Consider the following 17441-nt stretch of genomic DNA (forward strand, 5'->3'; position numbering starts at 1 on the left):
TCTACTCTGAGAGTCAAGGCCTAGCACTGTAGTTGTAAAGCACAACAAGCAATGCTTACAACTGGAAACAAAGTTCGCTCTTCTCCTTCAACTTAATAGTGGAGCAGCCGTCCCAGACCCTGTGCAACGGGCAATTCATATAAACAATAAGGTTCACATTTACATAAGTGAAGTAAAGAATTGTAAAGCTGTAGGAGTCAGACATGTTTGTTGTCCAGTTAGCAAAAAGAGGAGCAAAACAAGAGCAACCGGACACCACAGCCGGCTCACTGTGGTCACAGGGTTCTTTTTCAGGTACGTGCTGAAAATATATTTTGGCTGAGTTGTTAAGGACAGAAATATGCCGCCCTGTTTAAAAGCAGACAGGAACAACAAGGCCGGGATGTCCTCATTCTTTAACACCACATCATGGGGGCACAGACACCGACTAGGCCTATACACTTACTGACCATTTCCAAGGCTAGGTCCAAACCCTTTAGAGCCCTCTTCAGCTCTGATTCTGAAATAGGACCAAATAACAGTTAACATAAGGGAATTGGTCAAACATGCAGTATTGGTTCTGATCTATGAGTTATGAGGGTGTGAAACACATGATGCTTATGTTGGACTGCTTATCACAGTAAAAACTGGTAACACCTCTCTCAAATGACTAATGCATACCAAACACTGGCTCAATGAATAATGAGATATGAGATGGTCCCTCTTCCCTCATTTTCCTAATGCAGACTATCAAACAAATTGTAGGCTGTCACGGAATTGAGTGGCGAATTGTTTAACACAAAATCTCTTAGCGGTCAAATTTTGAGTCCATTTGATCAGTGAATGTAACAAAAGCCTTATTATTACAGATTATGGTTACACAATTTGAATGCTTTCTTCATTTCCAACATATTTTGAGAACAGTGTTTTCCTGATGGTTTCCCGCTAATTGCATTTTGGAACATTCGCACGTAACCAAACAGCCATGTGCGCATTGTTGAGCTTATAATATGAAGAAATAAAAAAGTTAACATTTTAAGCTAAAAATGATCTGATCAGCCTCTGCTTTTTTAAGTGCAGTGGTTGTATGGATTTTGGATGTGTCATCCCAGAACTGTCCCAGTGTCTGTTTTGAAACGTAGACATATTGATCGTCCCAGTGACAAAATGTGCCCTTAATTACCAGCCCTGGAGGGAATTATTTTATAAAAGACATAAAAAGTATTTGGTTGTAATTGTAATGTTGCAATATTTTATAGGCTAACAAAAGGTGGCCAACCATTTGAGACAGGCTTGAATATGAATAGCCAATAGAGTGTAGCCAACATTTTGTCCTGATTCTCTATGGTTACAAATATAGTAATGCATTTTATTTTGCAAAGTCATACAATAATGTAAAATGGTGTTAAAGACCATTTATTTTAAGTGACTTACGCTTTTGGTTAAAATTTTATAAAAATCAGTCCTACTTGTCCAAAGGCGAAGAGGCAAAAAAGGTCATAAATAGCTCTGCATTCTGAAAAGTAATGTCAAATTGCTTATAATACCATTAATACTATTATTTTTGGACCAGCTGCACAGAACACTATAAAAAGGACAGAACATACAATCAAACTACATAAGGGCATGATTATGTAGCAAGAAAAATGTAAAGGTTGCAACAAAAGATAATTAATCACACATGGGGATAAGATGAAATTTCAAATCGGCTCATGGAAAATATGAGGAATAAAACTACAGGGCCAAGTCAACTTTTAGCCGCATACAAGGCTGAAAGGCTGGCTTAAACAGTAAGAATGAATCAAACAACTCATCTTCCCCATTAACTAAGGGCACGTGTAGTGCGAGGACACATCTATTGTCTTCTTGAAGGGGAAATCATCATTTATCCTAGGAGTGAGAATAAAAACCAGATGCCTTCGTGTTTCATGTTTTCTTCCTGTCTAAGATACCTCTTTAGTGCTGTTAGTGAGTAGCCCGCAACATATTAGCCTGTCTTCTGTAAGATGGCCATTTCCAAAGGTAACATCTAGACCCTTTTCCAGTACACGACACACTGACGTCACATACAGATGCATGAGTCTTGGCGTAGGTAAGAAAACCATTGCGATCTGTGTCCATTCGACAGCCTAGATTTATGTTTTTATTACTTCTAAACAAAACTTCAGGGTTTTCATACTCTTATGACGTTTTGATTCTTGCATAAAACAGTCGCTAAGAATATATTTGGTTGTGATCTTTGCAAAATAACTAATTTTGGATGTATCAGTTTGCTATAATGCTAACGCTCATTGATATAGGCTGTAGCAAAAGCTAGCCAAATAGCCATTTTACTGGTTAAAGTGCTTTTTAAGTATAATGCTGTTGATTTGTGATGACACAAAATTAAGACATTCATACGCGCCTTAAAATCCAACCATAATCCAAAAGTAGTTTGAAATGCACTCCTAAGCGACGTGTAAACAGTGTGTTTTTTTGCCATTCTATTTTTCAGGGGTGTTTTGGGAGTGCTGCTAGTGCAGTTGTCTGCCTGGCCCTGGCCCTGCCTGCACTATGGTAACCTCATGTTCAGAACCAGGAGAAGATCTCAATTGCATTCTCATGTCTTCTCCTCCAATGGGTTTTGAGAAGGACACGAGGAGAGAGGATGCGAGGAGTATACAATCGAGACCAGGACTCCTGTCTGGCTGGCCTGACCTTCGCTCCCTCTGTGGTTTCGCTCATACACTCAGTAGACTGCCCCCTAATAAACAGTGACATTTTCATGCATATTTGGCAGCTGAGACACTTTGAGCAGCCAGTGTAGCCAAGCTCTGATAAAAACACATTTTGTTTTCCATACTGACTGGACTTTCTGGATTTTAGGGGAAAGGGGAGGGGGAATTATCCTGCTTCCTTCAACATTCCACAATTCTCTAAACTCAAAATGTTATTTTTTGTTCTTCATACAGACACACAATTCTATCTTTTACATACAACTGCCAAGATAAATGTTCATAAACACGCACAAATGGAAAAGTCCTTTCTGTCTCAAATGTAGTAAATCTCTGGGGGCATGGAAATGGCCAACTGAAGGTGTACCATGTACTTATGTGAAAAGCAATTTTACATAAACAATATTCAGCTGCTTATGGAGGAAATGGGGGTGGAATAAAAAGTGATGCCGTAATCTGTGGAATAGAGTGAAACTCACTGGTCTAGTAAAAGTACACAGTAGGCCTATGATGCACATGGCCATTTCGGACTTTGTCTGTTGATAGATTCCTTCTACTCAACCAGGTCTGAATATCTTATTCATTCCTCAATTCCTGCATATTGGCAAGACTGAGGTAGAGCAAAAGCACACTTTTATTTGACAAACGCACTGTTGTTATTCACAGACGCTAGCTGAAGCCAGAGTGAGTCAGTGTGGCTGCCAGACAGTCCTGCCGCAGTCTGAACTTTCACTGAGTTGGGCTTCCCCTCCTTTAATATTTATCTGTGCATATCCAAGACCACAGAGTCTAAATTACAGATTGTGGTGCAAAAGTCTTTCCTGCTCTGGGCATAACCACATCCACTGAGGCCCTGCAGTCCCTCTCATAAAACAGCCCTGGCCTGAACATTCAGCTTATTCACTCACTGTCTGCCACTGAGGCCTTGCTCCCTAAATCTGTTTAATCTCCAGGATGAGAGCATAGACATCTCAAACATTAACTACACAAGAGGCAATTTGCTTGCTGCCTAAACAGATGAATTAAAAAATAACTACATAAATTGGCATTTCTCTTGAGTACTATTTAGGAGTGCACTACCCTGGAACCTCTTCATTTCTGACTGGCGAGGCAGGAGGCACAGCTGTGGCATCAGGAGCACATGAGGCTTCTCATCCACAAATGCCAGTGAAGTCTAATTTCAGTTACTATTTTCCCAATCAAAACTCACTGCAACAAAAAAAAATACTTTAAGAGCAACATTTCACAATTGAGACGTAAGCAACTTTGCTGGCCTGTAATAGACAGACCGATCACCCTTGCATGCTCAGTCAGACTGTCTCTCAGCATAAACGATGGTTCCTGCCCTCTTCTTCTCACATTCTCAGTGCTTTTCGCACCTCGCCCTCAGATCCTAGCACCCGCTTAACATTGGGCGTCAGGACCTAATTTCAGCCAAGAAATTCTGAATCAAGGAGCCATGCATTCTGAGAGACTTTATCTGGGCATCTTAGCAGCAGCCTTGCCCTAGAAAAATGGAACATAAGAAACAAAGCAAAAAGTGCAAAAGAAATTGCAAAAAAATATAGTCTAGACCCTCATAACAAAATGTGGTATTTTTTTTTAAAGTTCCCTTTTTGCAAAACATGCTTATTGACAGCAGGGGAGGCTGGTAGGAGGAGCTATAGGATGACAGGCTCATTGTAATGGCATAAATGGAACAGAAACATATGGAAACCACGTTTGACATCCCAATTCCAGCCATTACAATGAACCGTTCCTCCTATAGCTCCTCCTACCAGCCGCCCCTGATTGACAGGGAAATGGAAAGGAGGGGAATGGAAAAGACTCATGTTATTTTACAGGTAGGCCTAATTGTCAGGATAATGTAATGACTTTACTTTTGACAGGTGTTCAGTGTGTGTCCAGGTCAGTAACTGTAACCCTGGCAACCCCTTACCTCCACATCCTGCAGGCTGAAGTCATTCTGGTCTTTGAAGTTGGCAGCCCCAGCGCTCAGCTCCATCAGCATCTTGGCGATCTCTGGCTTTATTGCTGCAGTCAACCGGCTGGCCGCCTCCATGACATGTTCCTGCACATCCTTAAGTTGCATAGCTGCTTTCGAGTAGTGAGAGTTCCTGAACACGCTGCTGAACAGGTCAGTGAGAAAGGCGCTGGCCCTGCAGAACACATTCAGTGCATCCAGGTACTTGGAGATGCCCTGCTGGATGTCGGCGACCGCAGTGGTGTTGGGGGTGGAGGGAGGTGGTTGGCAGCTGCCAGGCATACCCACCCCGGTGGAGCCACCCATGGGGGAGCAGGTGGAGCCCAAGGGGGCGCTGAGGGTCCGGCTCAGCTCAGGCATCTGGTACTGCTGGTGCTGCTGCACTTTCTGCTTGGACCCGCCGAGCAAAAAGCGCCGCTTGTAGTCCATTTTACTTTCCTGCGCACTACAACAATACATAAGTGTCAGGCTGACTCTGGAAGCTCCGGATTTCAGCCAACCAGAAGCTCTCGCTCTTATAGAATACAACAAACCAATAGTCCTGGAATTTATGTAAAAAGACAACTTAAGGGCTCCATCTACCAGAAACTCATCTCAAAATGCTTTGTAACTAACAGAGTGATGCAGGGTAGAGACTTGTTGACTAAGTGTGATGTTTATGTGCAGCCCTGCTGCAGGTCAGGGTGGACAGTCCCAGCAAAAATAAAAAGGTAGAAATGCACCTTCCCGAATCTGAATCTGCCTCAAAAGGAATCAATGGTTTATGAGAGGACAGTGCAAAAAACTGAAAACACTCCACGATTCTCTCATTCCAAGACAAGATTCATGTGCATAACAATTCCTTCAAATAGAAGCAGAAAATGTCCTTTTGTATAACATATATAGTTAGTATATAGTTTATATATTTATAGATAGAAAATCTTTAAAAGCTGTAAGCAAAAAAATGCGAAGAATCTGAAAAGAATTGTGGCACTGGTCAACAGCAAGGAGTCTGACAATAAAGAGAGACAAAATCTGTTATCCAGTAGGACAATGGTGCCTTGTCACTTCACTTCCTCTCTGTGTGTATGGAGCAGAGCGGAGGGCAGACAACCAGTCCGTCAGAGATTCTCTTCACACTGTCTGTGGCGGTTAAAAGGAAGCCAGCTGATAGGACTGCTGTTGGAAACTTTGCCGGCCTCCTCAACGTCCTCGCCGTTTCCTTCTGCTGGCTGAGGTAGTTAATCACTGCGGAAACAAAAATGTGCTCCCAGATCTCGCCCCTTCTCCTCCACAAAATGCAGATTAGAAGAGCGACAAAAGAACAAATGTATCTGTAAGGCCTCTAGGTCATTTCCTAAGGGAGGAAAAAGGAGAAACAAAAGAAAGTCAATGATTTCAGAGGAAGGATTCAAATGTTCTGTTTTTTCCAATAAAACGTGACAGTTGAAGCAGTTCTTGGGAAGATAAGAAAAATAATTGTGAATGCTTAGAAACTCAAGTAAGCATTTAGTCTAATGAATTACACTAGGTTTTGTGACAATATTGTGCAACAACTTACAGTAGCCCAACTCAACAGCCAAAAAACCGAACAAGATAAAACAGAAAATTGAGGGTTTAGCATAATCAGGTGTTAATTCTTTATCCCATTATTAGACTCATTTCATATTAGCCTTCATAAATAAATGGTAGACATGACCGCACTGTAGATCCCTGCATACACAATCAACACTTCTAGACTGGTACTAACGTTGTACCTCACTCACTAATAACTCCTCTACAAAAGGAAATACAGCCACAGACAAATGTCTGCAAGCGGTCATTGTTGGAAAACAGTGGCGATCTGTCTTAATGGAACACACACACAGTGGGAGTTAACAATATCCCCTTTCAAAATCTAAGCAGCAAATTGTCAACAGAAACCTGTTTCTCTCCTTGGTAGTTATGTAATTATGCAAATAAGCATAATCCTATTTGCATGTTTAGGAGAAACAAATGCCAGCATGTATCATTACCTAGCATGAGAAAAATGGTGATAATACGCCACAGTAGTGGAGAGATGTCCATGTCAATACTTGAAAATGTACCAGATTCCTTTCTAGATGTTGGCCCTAGCTAGCATATGGCTAGGAAATTCAGACAAGCAATTTGGCAAGCAATACTAAAACATTTGCAATTGTTATCTGGGGTGTTGCTTTACTGTTTGTTGATATTAGAATCCCCTGATGAGATCACACCTTAAATGGCAAAAATCTAAGTAAATCATACTGGATAGGCCAGTCCCACTGCGTAGGCCTATCTGTTATTAATTCTGTTGTGGAACGCTCCTGAGTTATCACTCAGCCCCATGCTTACAGCTACAATGTTTGGGGATGAGGGAGCAACTCGTGGGAAAAAAAACAAGCCACAGCTTTTCCTCAGGATAACACCAAGACACCCGTCATTGTGTGCTGCTCAGACAGCCTGTGCATTGTACATGGCCTTTATCAACCACAAACATTCCACCACTGTTTGTATCTACAATGTTCCACTGACCTTACCCTCTTGCACCACAGTATCTCTACTTGCACATCTATCACTCTTGTATTAATGCTAAATTGTAATTATTTTCACCTCTATGGCCTATTTGCCTACCTCCCTACATTTGCACACACTGTACATAGATTTTTCTATTGTGTTTATTGACTGTAGGCGTGTTTTTGTGTAACTCTGTTGTTTATGTTGCACTGCTTTGCTTTATCTTGGCCAGGTCAGTTGTAAATGAGAACCTGTTCTCAACTGGCCTACCTGATTAAATAAATGTGAAATAACAAATAAACCTTCAAATTTCGCTGTCTTTCACAGAGGGGTGTGTGTACAGACTGACAGCCTACACCAAAATAAATTAACCTGCCTTGGAGGCAGAGGGGACCTGACATGCCGGAAAGCCCATGGTCCTTCCATGTCATGGGAGGCAGCAGCGGAGAGAGACATCAAATCAAATGTATTTATAAAGCCCGTTTAACCTTAGATGTAAATACAGAAACACAGCCTAAAACCCCAAACAATGCAGATTAGAGGTCGACCGATTAATTAGGGCCGATTTCAAGTTATTACAATCGGAAATTGTATTTTCGGGCGCCGATTGTTTTTTTTTATATATACACCTTTATTTAACTAGGCAAGTCAGTTAAGAACACATTCTGATTGTCAATGACGGCCTAGGAACGGTGGGTTGACTGCCTCGTTCAGGGGCAGAACGACAGATTTTCACCGTGTCACCTCGGGGGATCCAATCTTGCAACCTTACAGTTAACTAGTCCAAAGCAATAACGACCTGCCTCTCTCGTTGCACTCCACAAGGAGACTGCCTGTTACGCGAATGCAGTAAGCCAAGTTAAGTTGCTAGATAGCATTAAACTTATCTTATCTTACAAAAAACAATCATAATCACTAGTTAACTACACATGGTTGATTGATATTATCTAGTGTGTCCTGAGCATACAAGCATCTAACTGAGCGGTGGTAGGCAGAAGCAGGCACGTAAACATTTATTCAAACAGCACTTTCGTGCGTTTTGCCAGCAACTCTTCATTGTGCTTCAAGCATTGCGCTGTTTATGACTTCAAGCCTATCAACTCCCGAGATGAGGCTGGTGTAACCAAAGTGAAATGGCTAGCTAGATAGTGCGCGCTAATAGCGTGTCAAACGTCACTCGCTCTGTGCCTTGCAGTGGTTGTTCCCCTTGCTCTGCATGGGTAATGCTGCTTCGAGGGTGGCTGTTGTCGTTGTGTTCCTGGTTCGAGCTCAGGGAGGAGCGAGGAGAGGGACGGAAGCTATACTGTTACACTGGCAATACTAAAGTGCCTATAAGAACATCCAATAGTCAAAGGTTAATGAAATACAAATGGTATAGAGGGAAATAGTCCTATAATTCCTATAATAACTACAACATAAAACTTCTTACCTGGGAATATTGAAGACTCATTTTAAAAGGAACCACCACCTTTCATATGTTCTCATGTTCTGAGCAAGGAACTGAAACATTAGCTTTCTTACATGGCACATATTTTACATGGAACATATTACACTTTTACTTTCTTCTCCAACACTTTGTTTTTGCATTATTTAAACCAAATTGAACATGTTTCATTATTTACTTGAGGCTAAATTGAATTTATTGATGTATTATATTAAGTTAAAATAAGTGTTCATTCAGTATTGTTGTAATTGTCATTATTACAAATAAATAAATACAAAATCGGCTGATTAAATCGGTATCGGCTTCTTTGGTCCTCCAATAATCGGTATCGGCGTTGAAAAATCATAATCGGTCGACCTCTAATGCAGATGTAGAAGCACGGTGACAAGGGAAAAACTGAAAGGCAGGAACCTTGGAAGAAACCTGGAGAGGAACCAGACTGAGGGGTGGCCAGTCCTCTTCTGGCTGTGCCGGGTGGAGATTATGAGTACATGGCTATTAAGGCCAGATTATTCTTCAAGATGTTCATAGATGACCAGCAGGGTCAAATAATAAGAGGTTATAAAGGATGAAACAGGTCAGTACCTCAATTTCCAAGTGAGCAAACTGGTTCCAAAAACCATTACACCTAACAGTTGTCATTATAACCAAAATAACTAAAATTTCGCTCCTTATGTTTTCTTTTGGAAAAAAGAGATGAGCAGTCCACTTCAAACATGGTGCTTTGAGAGAGGTAGTCTAACTAGTGAAATGAGCAAGATGAGATGAGCAGGTCAGGCCGGGCACGGCATCAATATTGATGTGACCCGTCCCACTATCCTCTATTGGCAGCCAAGCTTCTTGTTCCAATGCGGAAAGTATTAGAGCTTACACCCAAACAAACACGTAATAGGAGGGTCCCCAGTCTGTGCTGCTGGCTCAGCGCCCGGTTTAATGTCCTTCCTTTGGCAGGGTGCACTCAGGGCTAATGTTAGTGCCGCCTCCACCCCTCACTGTGTATCTCAGCTGCTGCTACTTGGACAAGGAGCTTAGGTTTCCTGAAGCAAGCTCTGTTGCCAGATTCAAAATGAGCTCCCAAGTATGATTTACCTGTGATAGATCTTCAAGGAATTTGTCAGCACTAAAAAGTCAACTGAAATGTAAAATAATGGCCCAGGCAGCATATAACAAATGTGTATCCATTACTCTTTTCAACATCAATGACTAAAGGTAGCCTCATGGTGGTGGACAGGGCAGCTGTTCCTCAAGCTGACAGCTCCTTCTGCCACTGAGGCACCAGGCCCACTGAAGGCAGGGTACAACCACATGGCCACCATTAGACAACCCCTCAGTCTCCGCTCATGAGGTCTATTTCAGCCTCCTCGGCCAAACAGCTGCCATACACTAGACAGTACCATACCGCTTTTAGGACTCAAAGTTTCAGCTCAAAAATGTTCTCTACATCTGTTGCCAATGAAGCAAAGGAATGCTTTTCCCCCAGAATGCTCTTATGTGGATTCAAACAAGAACACATCAAAAACAGGTAGAGCGACCGTTTCAATCCCATTATACCCTTTTATATAGTATGTGCCCAATTTCATTGATATTCTACTTCAAACTTTTATAGTATCTAAGGTAATGGGTATCAACCTAAATATGCAACTAATATGACAAGGAAACATGTCTCAAAAAAAGCAATAAGCACAAATTGCTCTACAACAATTCAAATGAGCAGGAACCATTAAAATAGAAGATATTACTAGTATTTTGTAGGTAAACATTCTTACATAGTCACATTGTAGATGGATGGGATATGGGGTAGCCTAGCCCCAGACTGCGTGGCAGCAGACAGGTCAAGTGTCAAGCCAAGTGGCAGGACAAGTGCTGCAAGCAACTGTGTGACAGGAGCAGAGCCAGGCTCTGCCTGCCCAGAAAACACAAGGAGGGCATTGTGGCAAGCACCGGCCTCCTCCATACCACCACAACAAAAATAATAACACCCTCAGCCAGCTGCAGCAAGATTCTCAAAGAAAAAAAGGGCAAAATATGGTCTATGATTTGAATGTTTATCTTCAAAATAAGTAGTATACGGGAGAGTCCCATTCTGAAATGAGGTTGGCTAACTGTCTGTACGCTTGTAGGCCTAGATATTAACATATGATATAAGAAGCTTATGCCTGTAACAATAGCAGGCTGGCTGATGAAACAAAGGAGGGGATATGCTTGGACACCAAAAAGGTCTGAGGCTCCTAACTATGTAATCTTACATTCCGTCACCAACAGTGCACTTGTTTATATAGCTCGAAGGACAAAATGTTGGCCCTGGTGTTTAATCGTTTCCTAGACAAGTAATAAGGAGATGCTTATTTTCAAATTGTTAACTAAAAATGTCCTACTGTCTTACACATACCGGAACTTCCCTTATAGGTTTCACAATGTTGACAAACTGGTATAGGTGGCTTGAGTAACTATTTGAAGGCAAAACGCAAACGTAATTCATACAAGCGGTCAAAGGCAACTTCAACCCAACAACTACTTACAGGATGTATGGAGAAACCGAAATGACTTTATAAAAGGATTCCTACAGTTCACTACAACTGAGTTATAAAAATAAATAAAGATCCGAATTGAGGCATGCTCAGATAAATCTCTTATCAATGGTAGTCATGAGTAAAGCTCATGAACTGTGTTGAGCATAGATAGAAGCACAACGCCCAGCCCTGTCCTGGAGACAACAGTGACCTCCTGACTCGAGCAGCTTCCTATTCAAAGCCTTCTAACTACAGCTCCATTTCAGCAACAGGCCAATAGCGAACGCGGCTCACATTTCACAGACCTCTCGAGACACAGCATTGGAGGGAGCTCTGCTGTCTAGCCTAGCGGATGGAGTTTGGGTTTCTCTTCTACATAAGCAGCATGACATCTGTAAGCCTCCTTGAATAAGGCAATGTTATTCTTTATAAAAAGGGGAACGTGTGTCACATGAAGCTACTTTTATCCCCATATGTAAAATGGCACAACTTGAAGGCTACAGAACCCCAAAATTGGATGTCATATCCATTCAAGACATACCGTGGAAGACACAAATGGCTCACTTAAAAAGAGTAAAGGTCAAAAGGTTTCATGATTTGCCAAACACCATTTTATTTTTAGCCAGGACAAAAGTAAGATTTTCTATTTAACTCCAGGAGTGGACAGGATATGGGGTTCCTATGGAAACAGAGCCCATTTATTGACTTTCACAACAGATTTCCCATTGAGAAAAATCTGATATATCATTCCTCTTACTACACAGAATGAGAAACCTACTGCCCTTTGGTAAATAAACCGTACACTTATGTAGCCAACACTACCCTTCTCACAACTGTTACCTACCATGATTTACAGATTACAAACATCTGCCATTAAATTTGTACATGATGTGCATACTAACAGTGAGTAACTTCATTAACACTTCCATGCATCACACTGGGGATGAAGCAAAAAACAAAACATACATGAATGAAACCTAAGTCTGTCTCAGATCAATTGTCTAGGACCATGTAAACCTCCCCTTTCATGTAAACCTCCCATAATGAACATCCTGCTTTTAGGGAAAGTGCATCATTTTGTACATTTATGAAACTGCGAGTTTGACTAACTCTAGTCTCCTTGCTTAGGGTGTCCAGGGTCCTTCCTGGGATCATTTGTGTGTCGGAGGAGGACTGGTGAGCTCAGTTCTAGAGACTTAAAAGGACATATTCCAAAGTGAATGAAAATAAAAATGTATGTCAACACCATCTAAAATTGAATTTCCCCCTCCAGAAATGAGCCCAATAACATATTGTTTAAAATATATACAGTAACATATTGGATCATGCATGCTATTAGCAATAAACATCATCACCTGTAGCCCAACTGACGCAGCATAGTAGCTATAAATACATAGGCTGAAGCATGGGTCTTATCCATCTCTACTTAACCCATTGCACACATTCATTTTCTGTTCTTATTCACTCCAATACATTTTATGGGTTTCTAATTACATATTAAGTATGTAATTTAAGAGCGCTGTGCCTAACGCCTCGATCACACCGACAGAGTCATTGCATTTTGGTAAACCAGAAATGCATTCATTTCCAATGGAACACTGTTTGCCTTGCAGATGCAGTGCGTTCTGTGTGGTGCATACGCTGCGTCAAACTGCATGCGTAGACTGATGGACAGAAATGGGGTAGCAGAAGGTGAATGTTGAATATTTGTTGCACACATATCCAGATGCTGTGTACAATTTTGCGCAGTGATGCTAATCAGCGTGATCAATGCATAAACCATGCTTAAACCTCTGGTTGTAACTGCATTTTTATAATGATGCTGCAAGCAATTTTAAGAGCAAAGAAATAAAATGTGGTAACGGTAGGGATGTGCCAACATTTTTTTTTTCTCATAAATTTACAGTTTAAAAAAAGACACACTGCCTTTGGATTACAGCCGTATTCTAAAATGGATTAAATCGTTTTTTCCCCCCAGCAATCTACACACAATACCCCATAATGACAAAGCAAAAATATAGTATTTTTTTATATTTGCTCATTTAAAAACTGAAATGTGACATTTACACAAGTATTAAGACCATTTACGCAGTACTTTGTTGAAGCACCTTTGGCAGAGATTACAGCCGCGAGACTTCTTGGCTAGGACGCAACAAACTTGGTGCACCTGTATTTGGGGAGTTTCTCCCATTCTGATCTGTAGATCCTCTCAAGCTCTGTCAGGTTGGATGTTCGAGTCAGGGCTATGGCTGGGCCACTCAAGGACATTCAGAGACTTGTCCTGAAGCCACTCCTGTGTTGTCTTGGCTGTGTGCTTAGGGTCGTTGTCCTGTTGGAAGGTGAACCTACACCCCAGTCTGCAGTCCTGAGTACTCTGGAGCAGGTTTTCGTCAAAGATCTCTGTACTTTGCTCCGTTCATCTTTCCCTCGATACTGACTAGTTTCCCAGTCCCTGCCGCTGAAAAACATCCCCACATGTTGCCACCACCATGCTTCAACAGATAATCTTGTTTCCTCATGGTCTGAGAGTCCTTTAGGTACCCTTTGGCAAACTCCAAGCGGGCTGTCATGTGTCATTTACTGAGGAGTGGCTTCCGTCTGGCCACTCTACAATAAAGGCCACATTGAGGGAGTGCTGCAGAGATGGTTGTCCTTCTGAAAGGTTCTTCCATCTCCACAGAGGAACTCCAGAGCTCTGTCAGAGTGACCATCAGGTTCTTGGTCACCTCCCTGAACAAGGCCCTTATCCCCCAATTGCGCAGTTTGGCCAGGTGGCCAGCTCTAGGAAGAGTCTTGGTGGTTCCAAACTACTTCCATTTTTTTTTTTTTTTTTTTTACCCAGGTAGGCTAGTTGAGAACATTTACTAATTTACAACTGCGACCTGGCGAAGATAAAGAACAGTAGTTCGACACATACAGAGTTACACATGGAATAAACCGTCAGTAAAAAAATACAGTAAAAAAAGAAATCTATATACAGTGAGTGCAAATGAGATAAGGGAGGTGAGGCAATAAATAGGCCATGTGGCAAAGTAATTACAGTATAGCAATTAGACACTGGAATGGTAGATGTGCAGAACATTACTGTGAAAGTAGAGGTACTGGGGTGCAAAGGAACAAGATATATAAATACAGTATGGGTAGTTGAATGGGCTGTTTACAGATGGGCTATGTGCAGGTGCAGCGATCTGTGAGCTGCTCTGGCAGCTGGTGCTTAAAGCTAGTGAGGGAGATGTGAGTCTCCAGCTTCAGTGATTTTTGCAGTTCGTTCAAGTCATTGGCAGCAGAGAACTGGAAAGAAAAGCAGCCAAAGGAGGAATTGGCTTTGGGGGGGGGGGGAACTAGTGAGATATACCTGCTGGAGCACGTGCTATGGGTGGGTGTTGCTATGGTGACCAGTGAGCTGAGATAAGGCGGGGCTTTGGCGACGAGTATGAAGCGATGGCCAGCCAATGAGAGCATACAGGTCGCAGTGGTGGGTATTATATGGGGCTTTGGTGACAAAACGGATGGCACTGTGATAGACTGCATCCAATTTGTTGAGTAGAGTGTTGGAAGCTATTTTATTGATGACGTCGCCAAAGTCGCGGATTGGTAGGATGGTCAGTTTTACAAGGGTATGTTTGGCAGAGTGTAGAATGCTTTGTTGCGAAATAGGAAGCAGATTCTAGATTTAATTTTGGATTAGAGATGCTTAATGTGAGTCTGGAAGGAGAGTTTACAGTCTAACCAGACACCTAGGTATTTGTAGTTGTCCACATATTCTAAGTCAGAACCATCCAGAGTAGTGATTCTGGACGGGCAGGCAGGTGAGGACAGTGATCGGTTGAAGAGCATGCATTTAGTTTTACTTGCATTTAAGAGCAGTTGGAGGCCACAGAAGGAGAGTTGTATGGCATTGAAGCTCATCTGGAGGTTTGTTAACACAGTGTCCAAAGAAGGGCCAGAAGTATACAGAATGGTGTCGTCTGCGTAGAGGTGGATCAGAGAATCACCAGCAGCAAGAGCGACATCATTGATATATACAGAGTAAAGAGTCTGCCCGAGAATTGAACCCTGTGGCATCCCCGTAGAGACAGCCAGAGGTCCGGACAACAGGCCTTCCGATTTGACACACTGAACTACCAGAGAAGTAGTTGGTGAACCAGGCAAGGCAATCATTTGAGAAACCAAGGCTGTTGAGTCTGCCAATAAGAATGTGGTGATTGATAGAGTCTAAAGCCTTTGCCAGCCTTGGTCATTTAAGAATGATGGAAGTCACTGTGTTCTCAGGGTATTCAACGCTGCAGAAATGTTGTTTTGGTACCCTTCCCCAGATCTGTGCCTCGACAATCATGTCTCGGAGCTCTACAGATAAATCCTTGGACCTCACGGCTTGGTTTTTACTCTGACATGCACTGTCAACTGTGGGACCTTTATATAGACAGGTGTGCCTTTCCAAATCATGTCCAATCAATTTAATTGGACTCCAATCAAGTTGTAGAAAAATCAAGGATGAGCAATGGAACCAGGATACACCTGAGCTCAATTTCAGGGTCCATAGAAAAGGTCTGAATACTTACAGTACCAGTCAAAAGTTTAGACACACGTACTCATTCAAGGGTTTTTCTTTATTTGTACTATTTTATATATTGTAGATTAGTGAAATCAAAACTAATGAAACAAAATACACATTTGGTATCATGAAGCAACCCCCCCCCCACAGCTTTGCACACTCTTGGCATTCTCTCAAACAGCTTCATGGAGGTTGTCACCTGAAATGCATTTCAGTTAACAGGTGTACCTTGTTAAAAAGTTTGTGGTATTTCTTTCCTTCATAATGTGTTTGAGACAAATCAGTTGTGTTGTGGCATACAGAAGATACCAAAAATTGGGCTAATAGACCAAGGAAATATTATGGCAAGAACCGCTCAAATAAGCAAGGAGAAACGACAGTCCATCATTACTTTAAGACACGAAGTTCAGTCAAGCTGGGAAAATTTCAACTACTTCGAATGTTTATTCAAGTGCAAATCCCCAAAAAACAAACGCCATGATGAAACTGGCTCTCATGAGGACCGCCACAGGAATGGAAGACGCAGAGTTACCTCTGCTGCAGAGGATACGTTCATTAGATTTACCAGCCTCAGATATTGCAGCCCAAATAAATGCTTCATAGAGCTCAAGCAACGGACATCAACAACTGTTCAGAGGAGACAGAAAATCAGCCCTTCATAGTCGAATTGCTGCAAAGAAACCACTACTAAAGGACACCAATAAGAAGAAGACACTTGCTTGGGCCAAGAAACCGGAGCAATGGACATTAGACAAGTGGAAATCTGTCCTTTGGTCTGATGAGCCCAAATTTGAGATTTTTGGTTCCAACCAGTGTGTCTTTGAGACGCAGAGTAGGTGAACGGATTATCTCCGCATGTGTGGTTTCCCACCGTGAAACATGGTGGTGGTGGTGTGATGGTGCCATGCTGGTGACATTGTCAGTGATTTATTTAGAATTCAAGGCACACTTAACCAGCATGGCTACCACAGCATTCTGCAGCGATACACCATCCTATCTGGTTTGCGCTTAGTGGGACTATAATTTATTTTTCAACAGGACAATGACCCAACACACCTCCAGGCTGTGTAATGGCTACTTGACCAAGAAGGAGAACTGCATCAGATGACCTGGCCTCCACAATCAACCCAATTGAGATGGTTTGGGATGAGTTGGACCGCATAGTTAAGGAAAAGCAGCCAACAAGTGCTCAGCATATGTGGGAACTCCTTCAAGACTGTTGGAAAAGCATTCCAGGTGAAACTGGTTGAGAGAATGCCAAGAGTGTAAAAATTAAATTAAATAAAAAACATTGAATGAGTAGGTGTACAAACATTTGACTTGTACTCTGTAAATAACGTATCTGTACTTTCTTTTTAATAAATTCGCAAAACATTTCTAAAAACTTGTTTTCACTTTATCATTATGGGGTAGTGTAGACTGCTGAGAAAATGGTTTTATTTAATCAATTTTAGAATAAGGCTGTAACATAACAAAATGTGGAAACAGTCAAGGGGTCTTAATACTTCCGGAAAGCACTGTATATCCATGTGAATTCACAAGGCAGCTGTGCTGCTGCAAACGGTTTGGATCTAACAGTGATTCCTTTTCAGATGGTTAAGCGTTGCACCTGTACTACCATTACTGTATCTCAATTCAGACTCCGCAGTTTGCATTTCCTCCTCAAAGTATTGCCATACAGGACTTCGCTGCTGTTGCTTGCCTTTCATTGCTATTTTTCCCAACTGTTAACAACGATGATGTAGTGGTGGAGAGTAGA

The 17441-nt window shown here is 41.9% G+C and overlaps 1 protein-coding gene across 3 annotated transcripts in view; it reads right to left on the reverse strand.

Moving 5' to 3' along the window:
* Positions 1–17441, reverse strand: part of LOC109881356 (uncharacterized protein KIAA0355) — a 53240-nt gene that overhangs the window by 17193 nt on the left and 18606 nt on the right. For all 3 annotated transcript variants that reach the window (XM_031814371.1, XM_031814365.1, XM_031814379.1), the window contains exon 2: positions 4633–6013. In XM_031814371.1, coding sequence (XP_031670231.1) covers positions 4633–5136 — 504 coding nt within the window. In that variant the 5' untranslated portion in view covers positions 5137–6013. The remainder of the gene's footprint in view (positions 1–4632; positions 6014–17441) is intronic.

The sequence above is a fragment of the Oncorhynchus kisutch genome, linkage group LG3, assembly GCF_002021735.2.
Source record: "Oncorhynchus kisutch isolate 150728-3 linkage group LG3, Okis_V2, whole genome shotgun sequence".
In the NCBI taxonomy this organism is placed as follows: Eukaryota; Metazoa; Chordata; class Actinopteri; order Salmoniformes; family Salmonidae; genus Oncorhynchus; species Oncorhynchus kisutch.